This window comes from Parasteatoda tepidariorum, chromosome 11 (genome assembly GCF_982258835.1).
Source record: "Parasteatoda tepidariorum strain Cologne lab strain chromosome 11, Ptep-v5.0, whole genome shotgun sequence".
Lineage (NCBI taxonomy): Eukaryota > Metazoa > Arthropoda > Arachnida > Araneae > Theridiidae > Parasteatoda > Parasteatoda tepidariorum.
In genome coordinates, this window is record NC_141765.1 from 94,932,847 (window position 1) to 94,947,891 (window position 15,045).

At 27.3% G+C, this 15,045-nt stretch overlaps 1 protein-coding gene across 1 annotated transcript in view; it reads left to right on the forward strand.

The window, feature by feature from the left end:
• Positions 1-14,718, forward strand: part of LOC147801915 (uncharacterized) — a 30,781-nt gene extending 16,063 nt beyond the window's left edge. The window contains exons 4-8 of the mRNA XM_087154535.1: positions 388-596; positions 3,555-3,571; positions 3,627-3,803; positions 5,398-5,472; positions 8,223-14,718. Coding sequence (XP_087010661.1) covers positions 388-596; positions 3,555-3,571; positions 3,627-3,803; positions 5,398-5,472; positions 8,223-8,449 — 705 coding nt within the window. The 3' untranslated portion in view covers positions 8,450-14,718. The remainder of the gene's footprint in view (positions 1-387; positions 597-3,554; positions 3,572-3,626; positions 3,804-5,397; positions 5,473-8,222) is intronic.
• Positions 14,719-15,045: the final 327 nt, after the last annotated feature.

A 15,045-nucleotide genomic window follows, 5' to 3' on the forward strand; every position in this document is an offset into this window, starting at 1 on the left:
TTTATAAAGATATTAATTTTTTGAATGATTTTGCTCAGAAATTTTCAGGATTTTTGAGTTGGGCCCACAATCACCCCTGCATATTATATCTTATAATATTGTCCAGGTTTCCTCATTATTCTTGTACATAATACTTGCGTATTAAATAGTGTTTTGGTAAAAAATAAGAAAAATAAAAAAGACAACAACAATTTGCTAAAAGTCTATTAAAATAACTAACACTATATAACTATTAAATTAACTAAATTAATTAAAAAACACTATTAAATAGTGTTTTGGTAAAAATTAAGAAAAATAAAAAAGACAACAACAATTTTAAATATATATTGGTGCCTGAAATATCTTTGTACTAAATTGAGTAGATAACAAATTTATAATTTTTTTTAGGTGTCTTGGATTAGGTTGAAAGATTTTCATCTGTTGACTGTTGGGGAGTATACTTACAAGAGTGACACTCGATTCCAAAGTGTCTACATGCAAATGAGTAGTAATTGGGCACTCCAAATTAAATATCCACAATTGGCAGATGAGGGATTATATGAGTGTCAGGTCACCTCCTTCCCATCCAAGAGTATTTACTTTAGACTGGGTAGTGGGTGAGTCATTTATGATCCAAATTTTCTATCAATATTTGCTTGCAAAACTTTGTAAGAATGGAGTTTGGCTTAAATGTCCCTTTTTTTTTGTCTTAATTTAAATTTATAATTGAAATATTTTCCCTCTCTATTATGTGTCCTATTTCTTACACATTATGTTATTATTTTTGGTAAAGTATTTTTTCATATATATATAGCAGTGTTGCCGAGTGGAAGGATAAAAAAACAGATCTTAGGCAGGGATAGAGAGTATAAAATTTATTTATTAATTATTAGACAGAGAACCTTCACGAAATGTCGTGCTTCTCATAAAAAGTTAGGGAAAATCTTGCAAAATAAATCCATAAAATGTTTCATTTTAGGGAATAAGGGAAATCTTAGTAATTGTAATTGGTTTATTAAATAGATCGCACATTCCCATAAAGAGCAAAGGGAAAATGTTTTACTATTAATTCATGCATGCTTGAAAATATATATGTATGTGTGTATATATATATGTGTGTGCGAACACATTAAACAGAGAAGAAATAATTCAAGAAAAGAGAGATTATTAAAGAAAATTGAGAAGTTTTATTTTTCTGCACATAAGCTGCGAAACCCATAAAATAAGATAAAATACAAAAAGAAAAAAAACAAGGGGAAAAATTATTCTTTAAGTAAAGCATTTTTTTTTTGTACTTCTTACATATTGTATTGATGTATTTTGCTTCATACAATACAATATTAGAAAGGACTCTGTTCTGTGGATGTAATCATGTAAGCTAACAATGACATTATATATATTTTAAATTTTTTGTTTTCCAACTTTTTTATTTTTGTAATATTTTTAAAAAACTTTTATTTATTAATTTTTCTCCTTTTCCTTAAAAATTTTTTTTTCTTGTATTATTATACACATAAATTTAGTAATACATATATGTATTATTAAATTATTACTATGTATTACTTTTTGTGCTGTATGTATACAGTAGAGTCCTGATTATCCAAGTTTTCGCTTTAGCCGAGCTATCACATATTTCAAGGATTTTTTGTTGTTGTTCTATTTTATTTTTAAAACTACCACCAAAAAAAATTCTGAATTTCATATCGGACACTCAAGAAAACGAAATTCAGCACTTTTTGATCCAATGAAATGCATTAATATTGTCAATAATGAAAATGAATCTCGCTAAGATGAGTACGACAGTTACGATGAAAATCAACATATAAAAATCTCTCATGCAAATGGACAGATACAGATTTATTTTTAAAAGCTATTGAAAGCTCTATTGAATATGTAGAACGACAAAAAGAGTCAACAACAGCCTTCCTGTTATCTCTAAAAAAATGGCGAAACATTGCTACAGAAAAGTGCCAAAGTAATGTAAAACAGAAAAGGATTAAGGACTTTTTTGAGTAAAAACTCTTTCATTTTCGTAAAGTATGCTCTTTAAGTGTTTTTAAGTAACATTTTAATTATAATATGAATTGTATGTTGTATGAATTGTATGCTATGTACTCATATAACTTTAGTATTTGTCAAAAATATTGCACTTCTCTCCACTCTTTTTCTTTCCTTTTTTATACTCGCATTAACTGAGTTAGTTGTGGTTCACATTTATTCGAATAATCGGGACTGTACTGTACCCCGACAGAAATATGGCGACATTGTTGCAGAACGTTACAGAGTTCATGCAAAAAGATTTTTCCTTTGAAAAATAAAAAGCAATTACTTTTCTTTTCTACCGAAATTTACAACGTAATCTTCTTAAATTTTACGTAAAATTACTTATGAATTGTGCATTTGAGTGTTTACTTCATGGTGCATAGCGTTTCTAAAAAGTGCATATTTTCAATTTTTGTGATTTAAAAGCTTTTTAAAGGTGCTTTTTTCATTGGCTGTTTTTAAAAAGTGCTTAATTTTCCCTTTTCAGAAATGAGATTTTTTTTCGTGACCGTGTCGATTCGTGACGTATCATTCAAAAGCATGCTTTTCACATTGTTCTATTCAATGTTTTCACAATTCATTTCGCCATACCGTCGGTCCATAGCTTATGAAAGCGCCAATTATTTTACATGTTTGATGAAATACTTGCGAGTCCGTATCTGTGTCTACTGAGCTAGGTTCGGAGAGATTATTGCCTTCTCATGTGCAATTCTGCAAACCGAAAAATCTCTCAATCATTTTATAACGACTAATGTAATCAAGAAAAAAGTTCTTTGTCAGAAACTAGTTATTTTCTCATTATCATATAAAGTCTTATTAGTATATTTTATAAAATCTTGTTGTAAGTATTATTTTGCACTTTGTTAATGTATATAGTGCTTAAAAAGTACTTAAAAGGTGTTTATTTTTTGTTGAAAGATTTGGCTACGCACTCTGTACTCTTTACGGCCATGATTCTGTCGAATTTTTAGCAGTTATTGTGATTGATTTCTCCTTAGTTTTGAAATCCGATATATTTTATACGATGTCATTTATTACTTACCACAACGACCTAATCTCGAAACACACATTTGAGGAGTCCGATTCGCATGATTTTGTTGTCGATCTTTCTTTCGGCAATTACTACTACAGATTTCATGATTTTTAATTATGTTTATTATTGTGATGATTAGTTACTAGTTACAAATTGCAAAGAAGGAAATAATTTGTGCATCCCCCCTAAAAAAATTTAAGAATATCACCCATAATATTAGAATTAAAAATTATTACATGTTCAATTAAAAAAAAAATCATTTAGTTTTTTTTTAAACACAGTGCTTTTGTTATTTTAAATGAGTAACATATATGTTTGTTATCATTAAAAGTATCTTGCAGAAAGATATTAGTATCAGAGAGGTATGTCCCAGAAAGCCCGAAAAAATTCTGCCACAGGGACTGTATATATATATAATCATTCCCTTATTATTACAGAATCTATTATTGACTTTTTTTTTACTGATTATTTTTTAATGTTTCACAATACCTGAAGCTAGAATAATGGAAGGTCCAGGTATGTATGCGGAAGTAAGAAGTTCCATCAACCTATCATGTGCCATTGCGGACAGTCCAAAAGCCCCAGCTTATGTATTCTGGTACAGTCACAGTTCAGAAGAGTAGTGGAAATACTGCAGTCAGTAGGCTAAAGATCAGAGACGCACAACCGGAACCGACGAATTCAGGAAACTACACTTGCTCTCCTTCGAATGTGGGTGCAGTCAGTTCCATTGTATATGTGGTCAAAGGTGAGAAACCTTACCCTTAATACTCTAACTGTAGTCCATGCCTAAAAACGGAATCTATAGCAAACATTGAAAGAAAATTGCGATGTCCCCTCGTATATTCAGAAATGTGGTTTTTCTGTGTTTGTTTTTTAGATTGTAGTGTAAGATTAAGTTTCTGGGGTCTCTGTCAGAAAATCTTGACACATTCACAGGTGTTCGAATAGGAGATTCTCCCTCCTGTCTACTTTTTAATATTGCACTTGAGAGAGTTATTCGTGATTCAGGCATCAATACCAGTGGTCACATTTTTACTAGATCAGTACAACTACTTGCATATGCTGATGATGTTGATATAATTGTTCGTTCCCTGCCTGCCCTGAAAGAGGCATTTCTTGCCATTATCCCCTGCAAGGCAAATGGGCATGGTCATAAATGTAGAGAAAACAAAATATATGTTATTCTCAAGAAACAGAGTCCCAGACCCCTATCTTGAAATAAACTCTTATAGATTTGAAACAGTGAGGAGTTTTACTTACTTAGGATCAATTATTACCATTGACAACAGAATTACTCCTGAAATAAGAAACTGACTCTATTTGGCGAATAGGCCTGTGTATGGGCTGAGAAAATTTATTAAATCTAGGTTTCTTTCTAAAACAAAGTTTTTAATCTACAAAACTCTTGTCCAGCTAGTCTTGACATACGCTTCTGAAGCTTGGACAATGACAAAATTGGAAGAAAATTGTATCGCAATATTTGAGAGAAAGATCTTGCTGGTTATACTTGGTGGTGTAAATGAAAACAATAACTGGAGAAGGAGATTTAACTTTGAACTGTACAAGATTTATAAACAACCTGATATTATTAAGTACATAAAAATAAATGGAATGAATTGGATCACCCACGTGATTCGAATGAGTAAACACAATAAAAAAGATACTGCTTTTTAGACCCACTGGAAAAGGAAAGTGGGGAAGGAGGCGCTTGAGATGGGCTGACTCAGTGGAGTCTGATTTTCTCGCAATTAATGAAAAAAATTGGAGATCAAAGATAAATCGGAAGTCGTCATGGAGAAATCTGCAGAGGAAGGCATTGTCTCACATTGGGCTGTCTGGCCAACTATGATGATGATATTGGTTTTTCTGTGTTTTGGCAGAATTCCTTTTTATTTATTTTTTCAATTTAATTAAAGATTATCTCTTTCCTGAATTCTTGAAAAAAGATCTGGTTTTTTTGCGCTTTTTAGTGTATATGCAAAAACAATTTAAAATTACTTTCAGGTGATTTAAAATCACAGGTCGTAATTTGTATTCACAATATTTTGAATTGAAAACCATGATCTATATTCATGGGAGTTCAAATTACACATCACAATTCATAATCCCCATGATTTAAAAATTTCACATAAGGATTCCGATTTATCCAATTTAAAATCAAGATTTTTATCAATTTAAAATCAAGATTACACAATATAATAAAGAGTCTCGCATTGATATATTTATTTAAAGGCTATTAATATTCTGTGGAAATATGTTTTCTCCTTTCACTTTTTAATTTTTTGCTCAAATTTATGTATTTTTTCAATTATTTAAAAATTGTTTTGCATATACTTTAGGTATCCATTTTCTGCTTCTTTGGTTTTTACTTTTCTCATCCAGGCTACCTTTATTTCCTGTCCTGCAAAATTTTGGTAAATTCCTAACATTAGTTTTAACAATTCAGTTCACAGCCTTTATTCTCTTGGTATATTAATTTGCTACGATAAGATAAACTTTTAATGGTTCACTGTTAGTTGCCAAATACACTTGTTAATTTCTTCAATTCTGTAAAAACTCTTAGATTGTCAATTAGTGCCTTCTTCCACTGAGATTTTCAAAATTTAAAGATGACTAATTAAAATTATAAATTAAATTAATGTCAAACAGTTAGGTAAGACTTAAATAAGTTCTTTCCCTGAAGAATCTCAATTTCATTGAAAGTGTAGCTTAGAACTCCTCTTACACTAAGTTCTTCAATTGAAAGAAGAGTTGAATTTCGACTCTTGAAATAGGCTATATATTTTGATGCCATAAACTTTTCAAAGTTTTTTTTTATGCTTAAACTTTTTTCTATTTCAATCCTTAATTTTACTTAATTTAAAAAGCCTTAACGCTTTTATATAAAATATTATATAATAGTTCAAATACTAAGTTATTGTCAAACATGAGGATGTTATATGCACTATGTTATGTGCTTTAAATGTTCACTATTTATGCAAAAATACCTTTCTATTTTTAAAAATAACCTAGAATAATTTTTGTTAATGAATTTTAAGACGTCAGATTATTGTTAACCATAAACTTATAAAAAATTATCGGAATAGCAGTCACATCTAATCACTTTATTATGAATTATGTGATTTATTAGTTTGAATTATGTGATTTACACTATGTAAAAGTTACTAATTATTACATGATTAAGACTATTAAATTGCCATGTGTAAGTAAACTGCATTTTATTTCAAAAATATTTCATAAAATCATTAAAAAATTATTTAGAATGTTTGCAAATTATTTTGAGGATAGATAAATATGATTAAAGCACTTAATTTTTTTATTCTTTGTTAAAATAATTGTGCTATTTCAATTGTTACATTTTAAAATGCATCTTTCCTTTTTCTTAAATTCATTCTCAACTTATCTAGAGTTTCATCATACTGCAAATTAGTGAAGCTGAAAAATATTCCATTTTTAAAATTTATTCTTAGATTTTATCCTTTGTGTTAATAGATTAGGCAGAGCATGTTTTTAATGGCTCATCTCATCAAAATAAAGATTAACTGTATTCTGAATCATTTAGCATAAGGCTGTTGCTCAAGGTCAACTCATTATAGTCAAAATTTACAACAATCACACAATTTTCTCTGTGTCTTATCCCTTTAGAGAGACCGTAAAAAACCTTTTTTTATAGTATCTCATAGTTACGACTCTATTGGATTTTTCCAGTTTTTCCTGGTCTACTGGTTTAATAAAAATTCTCCTGGTTTTTTCACCTTTTAGAAAATTCGATAAAATTGAGTAGGTTTCGTAAAAAATCCCAATTGAAATAGATATTTTGCACATATTATTACTTCCTTGAATATTAAAATAAGTATTATATATAATAAAGGTAGTCTCTTATATAAAAATCAGTTTAAAACTGCTTTTGACCTAAAATATTCAGTTTATTTTTATCAGAACTCCCTTTTTAAATTAATTAAAAAATACTTTAACTACCTTTGATGAATTAAATGCCTCTTACTATTCAAAATTGTGTGTAAACATAAACATTTTAAGTTCATCTAATGTCAATCCTAGATACGCAATATTGCATTCTTTCTATTTTGATAACTATAAAAATCTCTAAAATTCCCTATGCGTAAAGTATTTACATTATGCAACAATTATTATGAAATTTATATTTCTTAAAATCTATTGGATTTTTTCCTATCCATCTTGGCAGCTATGGTATCTATATTAAATCTTCCTAGTATTGTTGTAGTCTACTGAACAAAGTATTTGAAAATTTGGGGCGAATTTTTGTATCGGGGCCAAAATTTGCTCTTGTAGACACTTTCCAAATTTCAGGATGATACGTTCAATGATTCTTGAGTTATGAGAGAGACAAACAGGCAAACTCTTCCTTTTATTATTATAGATAATACAAAGTATACCCTTTTTTAAAAGAACATACCTGCCAAGTCTCCTGTTTTGTAACGAAGACTCCTGTATTTTAGGACTATCTCCTGTTTACCTGTATATTCTCGAATTTCCCCATATTTATTGAAGAATTTTTTAAAAAAATGTTTGATAAAATATCCATTGATGGCTAAAATACTTCTCTTATTCATCAACAGAGGGTGCTAATGCCAGTACTGCAGTATGTTGAGTGTTAATTGTTTAACTTGAGCCGTGATGGCTCAAGGGATAGAGCGTTCACCTTCTAATGAGGTAAACCCAGCTTTCAATCGAGCGACGACTGGTCGATACGCATTCCGCATCCGGCTGGCGCCGACCACAGTTCTGAAATATCCTCAGTGGTAGACGGATCAAGGATTAGATTCCCCTTCCTTGATGGGAGGTTCTCGTTTTCTTCCTCTCCATCTAACTCAAATGCGAGTTGATTGCATCAAAAAGCCCTCCTTAAAGGCAAATTTCTCCCACTACTTGATCCATGGGTTCTCTTGTCTTCTGGATTAGGTACAAAATTATAAGGCAACAAAGTTGAACATCACTAGTCGTTAACCCAAAATTGGGTCGGTTAGTAAAATCTTTGTTAATTTATTTCTCCAATGTTGGCAGGTATGAGAACTGTCCTAACATATAAATATATTGTTTAAATTCAAACATGTATTACTTATTCCTTAACATGCAAATTTATTATATAAACATATTTTTTATATGAAGTGTTTTCTTTTTAAAGGGTACAGAATTGAGCAGTGGAGAAGTAGATCTATGTCATCCCTCACTGTTTTCTTTCCCCATTTTGGAGATGATTTCCTTTCTTGTGGATTATCAGTGCAGCATTTATTGGATCGTATCATCCAATTTTTGACTGGAGTGTTTTCAAATTGCAATTTTGTCTCAAGCAAGGAAAGTTCCAGACTACTTTATTTCCCATCAAGTTTTGATTTTTCACATCCAAACTAATAATAGCATTAAGATTGTTCAGAAGATATTCCAAAATAATTAGCAATTTCTGCTCCTAATACTACTTGAAAATGATAAAATACTATTAATATTTCTTTCAAAGTACATAAAATGCTAGTGGAATCAAAACCTTCAAGTAAATTTTCTATGTTTAAATTCCCGTTTAACTTTTATTTTATATATAAATGAAAAACGAAATTTTATTAGAATTACTATCTGATTAGTTGAAGTTATTTTAAGATGAATTTTTTTTCTTTAAATAAATTTTAGCTTAAACTGGAAATTTGTGCATGGTTTAATATAAGTATCAATTTAACTTCCTATCATTTCTTTACATCATCTCAATATTTTTATGTATTATGTTAGAAAAGATATAAATTCATTAATCATCCATTATTACTGTCATTCTCATTTTTTAACAAATCTTTTAACATTGCTTGCCTTTGTTCGTTAAAATTAACTGAAATTTATTTATTTTAGTGTTTGAGAAGTTATTGCTTAAATTAAAATTTGGTTACATATGATAGTTTGTTACGTTTTTACTTTGAAAAATCTCATTTGTGTTTATGGAGAACAGTTGCGCTATGTAGTTATTAAATTGTTATTTATATTATACAGTTATTAATTGATGAATAACATCCCTGTATTTTATTCAAATTCTTGTTTTAATATTTTATAAGCAGTTCAGACAGGTAAATTGCAATTTATTTTGGAATATCTTTTCATGTGTTTTACTCTAATCATGTCTTTTTATAGAATCTCATTTTATTTTTTAAGAAAAATTGTATTTTAGTACATTGAAATGTGATTTTAGTGACTATTTTGATTTTGTTTATTCTCTGAATTCAACTTGTTTATATATATTTGCATTTACATATTTTTGTTAACCGTTTTTCGAATGTGTTATGTTTCCCCCTAGTATTTATTTTTAATCTTATTCAGATTTATTATAATAGACTAGTCAATTACTAGTCATGAAAAAGTCATTGAAGTTATATGTGTTATAATTAGGGTTGCAAGTTTGTCAGGGAGTGAATTTTCATGCTGATTTCCATGATTATTATTCTTAAATCCAGAATTCTTTTGAAGTGCTGTGATTTGTGCAAAAATTGTTTAAACAGAGAAGTTTTTTCACATTATTCTAATTCAACAACACTAATTCTAACAATAATTACTACTTCTCTGCAGCTTTAAAATTGATAATTTTTTATTGATGAAATGTTTAGGAAAATAGATCAATAGCAATTTCACATGAAAATAGTTCAGAGATAGTCCAAATCTTATTAAATAAGGTGGTCTTACTATCTTTTCAATTGTAAATTAATAAGAGCAACATGCATTCCAAATAGTGCAATAAGCTCTCACTTTACCAGAAATTAATTGAAATGACAATTAACTCAGTGGCACAGGCTTTATGGCCAGGACTGTGAAATTTATAAAAACTTTGCATTAAAAAATGTATAGAAATGTTAGCAAACAAATATTTGATGAACGGAGAAACATATCAAGAATAATTTAACAATTTGCAATATTCCTTTGAAAATCTGTTTATATGAATAAATTTAACGTTACATAAAATTAAATTAAATCTAACAATTTTTTCTGCTCTTTTATGTGCTTATATTTGTATTCCTCGGAAATTTCTAAATTTTATGTGAAATTTGACGACAAACTTGCAACCCTAATTATGATCAATTTAAAAACACATATAATTCGTTGTTAAATGATCAAAAGAAATTCTTGATCTTTAAGAATTCGTGAAATAATTTTTCAGCAAACTGGTTTTTAGTATTTGTGTTTCGCATGTCATGTTGTTCTATTTGTTTATTATTTAATTAAAAGTTAAAGCAAGCCTCATTTATAATTATCAATTTAAAGCTTTTTTTTATTAAAATGTACTGTTATTTTATTTATTCTGAACTCCCTTTTTCAATTAAAAGACTTTTATTTATCTTTGATGAATTAAATGCCTACTACTATTCAAAATTGTGTGTAAGCATCATACGTAGCATTTTAAGTTCATCTAATGTCAATACTAGTTGGGCAATATTGCAGTGTTTCTATTTTGATGACTTTAAAAATCCCTAAAATTCCCTATGCGTAAAATATTTAGTACATAATGCAACAATTATCATGAAATGTATGTTATTTCATAAAATCTACTGGATTTTTTCCTATCCATGTTGGCAGCTCTGTTAATCATGATTTATTTAAAAAGAACTTTTGTTAGACTCTCAATTTGCAGATAAAGTTTAAAAAAAACTTTAAACAAGTATCTAAATAATTTAAATATTTTCTTTTTGTGAAAAATAGTTTCACATGCTTTTTTATTGTGTTTTCATTGTTTGAACTGATAGGTATTTTCAAACTTTTTGGGTTTTTTTTTCCTACTCCCATGCCTGATAAGGGATTCTATTATCATTGCTAATTGCTTTGAGTAATTTTACTCACACTTATAAAATAGACATAAAAAGGTCAAAAAAGGATTTCAATTTTCCCACACACCCCTAGTCCCCTGGGTATTGTATAATTAGGGTTCTACTCTAATATTTTTCATTACATTTTGAAGTGTCTTCCCATTGTATTTCAAAAGTTATTTTGTTTTTGCCAAAAATATGTGAAAATAATTTTATTTCCTGGTTGTTAAATTTTATTAAAATAATGACCGTTCCTAATCTGATTCTAATTTATTAGTGAAATTTTGGAGTTGAATAGTTTAAATAAAGTAGATATTGTTTTAAAAATTATTCTATTAAAACTATCATGATAATCAGAGTTTATAACATACCTAATTTTGAAAATTTTCCAATTAAACTTTCTTTTTTTTTATATTACATTAAAATGAATGAAAAAGTACTATTATATATTAATCACAATTAAAATCTGATAAATTACTAGCCTTAATACAGTCGTAAAGCATTTTATTTAAATATTTACAATGAATGTGTGGCAAAAAATTTTGTACTTAATTTTTAAAGATAAAGATTGTTAGAGTCTGTAGAAATTTGATAACAGTTGCTAAAAACTTGTTATGTGTTTTGCTCTTTTGCAAACATCTTTATCACGTGCTTAATTTTTAACAAATTTTTTATAACAATTATTTTTGACAGTTACATGAAAAGTGCAGGTCTTGGTATTTATTTTTAATTCACAAAGTACATATTATTTTTATTTATTTATTTATTTTTGGTGTCATTGCATTAATTAAACTAAATACAAACACTATTTACCCATAAAACATTTTTTAAGGTTAATTATTTTATATGCAAAATGTATTCAATGTTTTTAACCAAATATGAGTTATATTTGGAGATAAATTTTATTATGTAAGGTATACTTAATTTTTAATAACATTTACTGTCAAGGAAAAAAGTTTTTTTATTTTAAGTAAAAGTTATTTTATTTCAGTTGTGTGATCATTTATTAAGATTGTGTGTTCTTATGTTTTTTATTATTTTGCATATTTATTAACGCTTTTTATTTAAGTTGTGACTAACTTATGTTATAATTTGTGTGTAAATAATTAGTTATTACTAGCATCTTTAAAGCTTTTTAAATCTTGTAGTTAATGTAACATATTTCTGAAAATAAGCTCATAAGCTTGATAAAGCTTATTTTGTACATTATAGGTTAATTTTCAAAAAAATCATACCCAATCAGAAGTTTACATTTTAACAGTTTTTTATTTGCTTTTAATTAGTGTTTCATGCTAGCAAGTTTATTTGTACGTAAATTTCATGTTTGTAATGTTTTAACCAGTTATTTCAAAAAATAATGAAGTTTTATCATCTTTATTAATGTGAAACTGTAGTGTTGTTGTAGCAATACTTCACAAATTGGGATAAATCATAATTGGTTATTGTGAATTGTTTCTATAAGGTGCAGATGACTTACTTAACACAACAGAATTTAAGGAAAATTAGAATATTTTTGAAATAATCGATTTTATGTATAAATATACCTAGTGATCTTGTATTTTGTGTGACGTGTAAAAACTTTCTACTTTCAATATTATTTTTGAGTTTTATAAAAATTTCAAAAAATTTGTTTATTTCATTTGATTCCAAAAAAAACTTAAGCCTGTTAACTCTTTTATTAAAAATAATCATTCATTATATCAGTTATTATTATAGTAATCATTTATATTATGTTATATAATAGTTATCATTTATATTAGAATTATCGTTTAGTAAATAATATAATATGATTAATAATAATGATTATTATTTAGTAATCTTTATTATTATTAATCATATTATTATTACAAAAGTAATATATTTCTCATAATATTTTTCAGTTTGTTTTAGCTTAACATTTCTGTTTATTTTCTCTTACTAATCTTTAATTAAATTACTTATTAAAATGTTCAATATTGAATTTCTGAATGTTTAAAGGCACTGAAGCATAACACAAAGAATTTAATTTTACATGCCTGATTTTTGTAATGTACTGCCCATTATGAATCTACACATTTTCGAGGAGTATGTTTAAATTAAATCTGACTTATTTGCAATTTCAGTCTTGTGTATTTTTGTTGTACTCATTTTTGTTGATTTGTTTTGTCATAAATTTGATTTTCCTGTGTTTTGTGTTTAAATCTTTTTTTTTTTTTTCTCTACAAATTTCTTTCAACTTTTGTAAATAACAGAATGGGGAAAAAACTGAAATGTTGCTATTTGATTGAAATATATTTTTTAACTTATATATAAAATTTATTAAGGAATTGTATCCGGAAATAATAATCTGACCTCATGAGCAATTTGCTCATTTAAATTAATGCTTTTTTCTTTCATTTAAAAAAAAAGTATAATTTTGCTTTACTTTATAAAGATGAGGTTTTTTATTAATCTCTTTTTTTTTTATTGAGTGCTTCTTTAATATATTACAGGATTCATGAAGTCTTGGTTAAAGACATGTTTCAAGTGACCTTTTTATTATGAAGTCTTTTTAAGAAAATAATTTTTTGCAAAATGCAGTTAAACTTGTCATTGATAAAAATTATTTATCTACAGTCAATTTGTAATAACTCAAGTCTAAAATGACCAAGAAAAATAAATTTGTCTTTCAGAAGGTTTGGCCCTTCAAACATTAATTTTTCATTTTTATTTATTTTTCTTCACAGAGAATTGATTCTTCAGAGACGAAAAAAAATTTTCAAAACAGGAAGAAAAAAAATTTTGGTTATAAATTACCCTTAATATTATCTTCTTTTTTTTTAAGTAACTATGGCTTTTTCAAAATATTTTTGGGAAGTAAAGTTTATATATTGTTAAAATTTTTTTGTTAATAATTTGAATTTGTACAATTCATGTATAAATATAATAGCTTATGTTCTAAAAAATAATCAAAATTTATTGATACAGTTATAATTTATAAAACTAAATTTCAGTTGCATTTTATAAACTTAGGAAATCCTAAGTAATTATCAAATTGACTTATAAAGTTATTTATTATATTTAACACAACAGAAAATGTTACTGTTGATTTTTTTACAGGGAACTTTAACTAAATATTGAATTGCGATTAAAATTTTTTTATTTTTTTTATAAACTTGTATTAAAATGAGGCCTTTTAAAGATGTCGCAATTCAATAGTTTTACGCAATGTCTTCATTTAGTTGCGTTTTTCTCCGTTCTTAAAATCCGTTAAAAACATCAAATAATAAAATAAAAAAATTCTGACGACATATTATCATATATAGATAAAATGTAGTCCAGAATTGTAGAAAAGTCTAAGAATTTTATTTTTGAAATTTCATGAACTCGATGATAAAAAAAGTTTGAAAAAACAAAGGTTTAAAAAATCATTTGCTCTAAAGATTACGCCTTCACTGATATCTAAAAAAAAAAATTTTTTTTTTAATATGTTTTGCATATTGGCTTATAAAATATTTTACACGAGCGGTTTATTAACAATGTAAGATATAAAAGCTGAATTAATCATATTTCTTATTGAAAATGCATATTAACTAAATCCTCAAGGATTTATGCATTATCAACACTTCATGTATCTGACAGAGCAATCAGATTGTTAAATGAAATCATTGATACGAACGAAAGGTTCCATTTTCTACAAGTTTTTTCCCCATCATTTCTCTGGTGTTTCTAGTTTAAGAAGATGTAAAATTTATGAAAAGTTCCATTTATCTCTTTTGTTGTTGTGTCGTAATATATGTACCGTAGTTGATAATAAATTCTATTTCCCTTTAATGTAAGAATTCAGTTCATTGTTCCTGTACAGAAAGGTGCAATAAAAGTTGTTATTGTAAATACTTGCCTCATTGTTTTTCTTTGCTAGTTGCGCTCACTCTGATCGGCTTCTAACGCAGCAATGTGAAAGTTCAATCTGTTGTGTGTTAAGGTGATTGTGGGTCCTCTCAGAGAAATTCCATCCAGCAGGTGATGTCATAACAATAGATCCATCAAAGGGGGAATCAAGTGCAGACTCCGGAATTTATAGTAATGTCCATCACCAAACATTTGGGGACTAAAAAAGTGTGAGGAGCATATACATATATAGATATAAATTATTAAAAAAAAATTTACAATTTAATGCATTTTGCATGACAAATTTCGTCAAATTCAATCTTTCTTTTT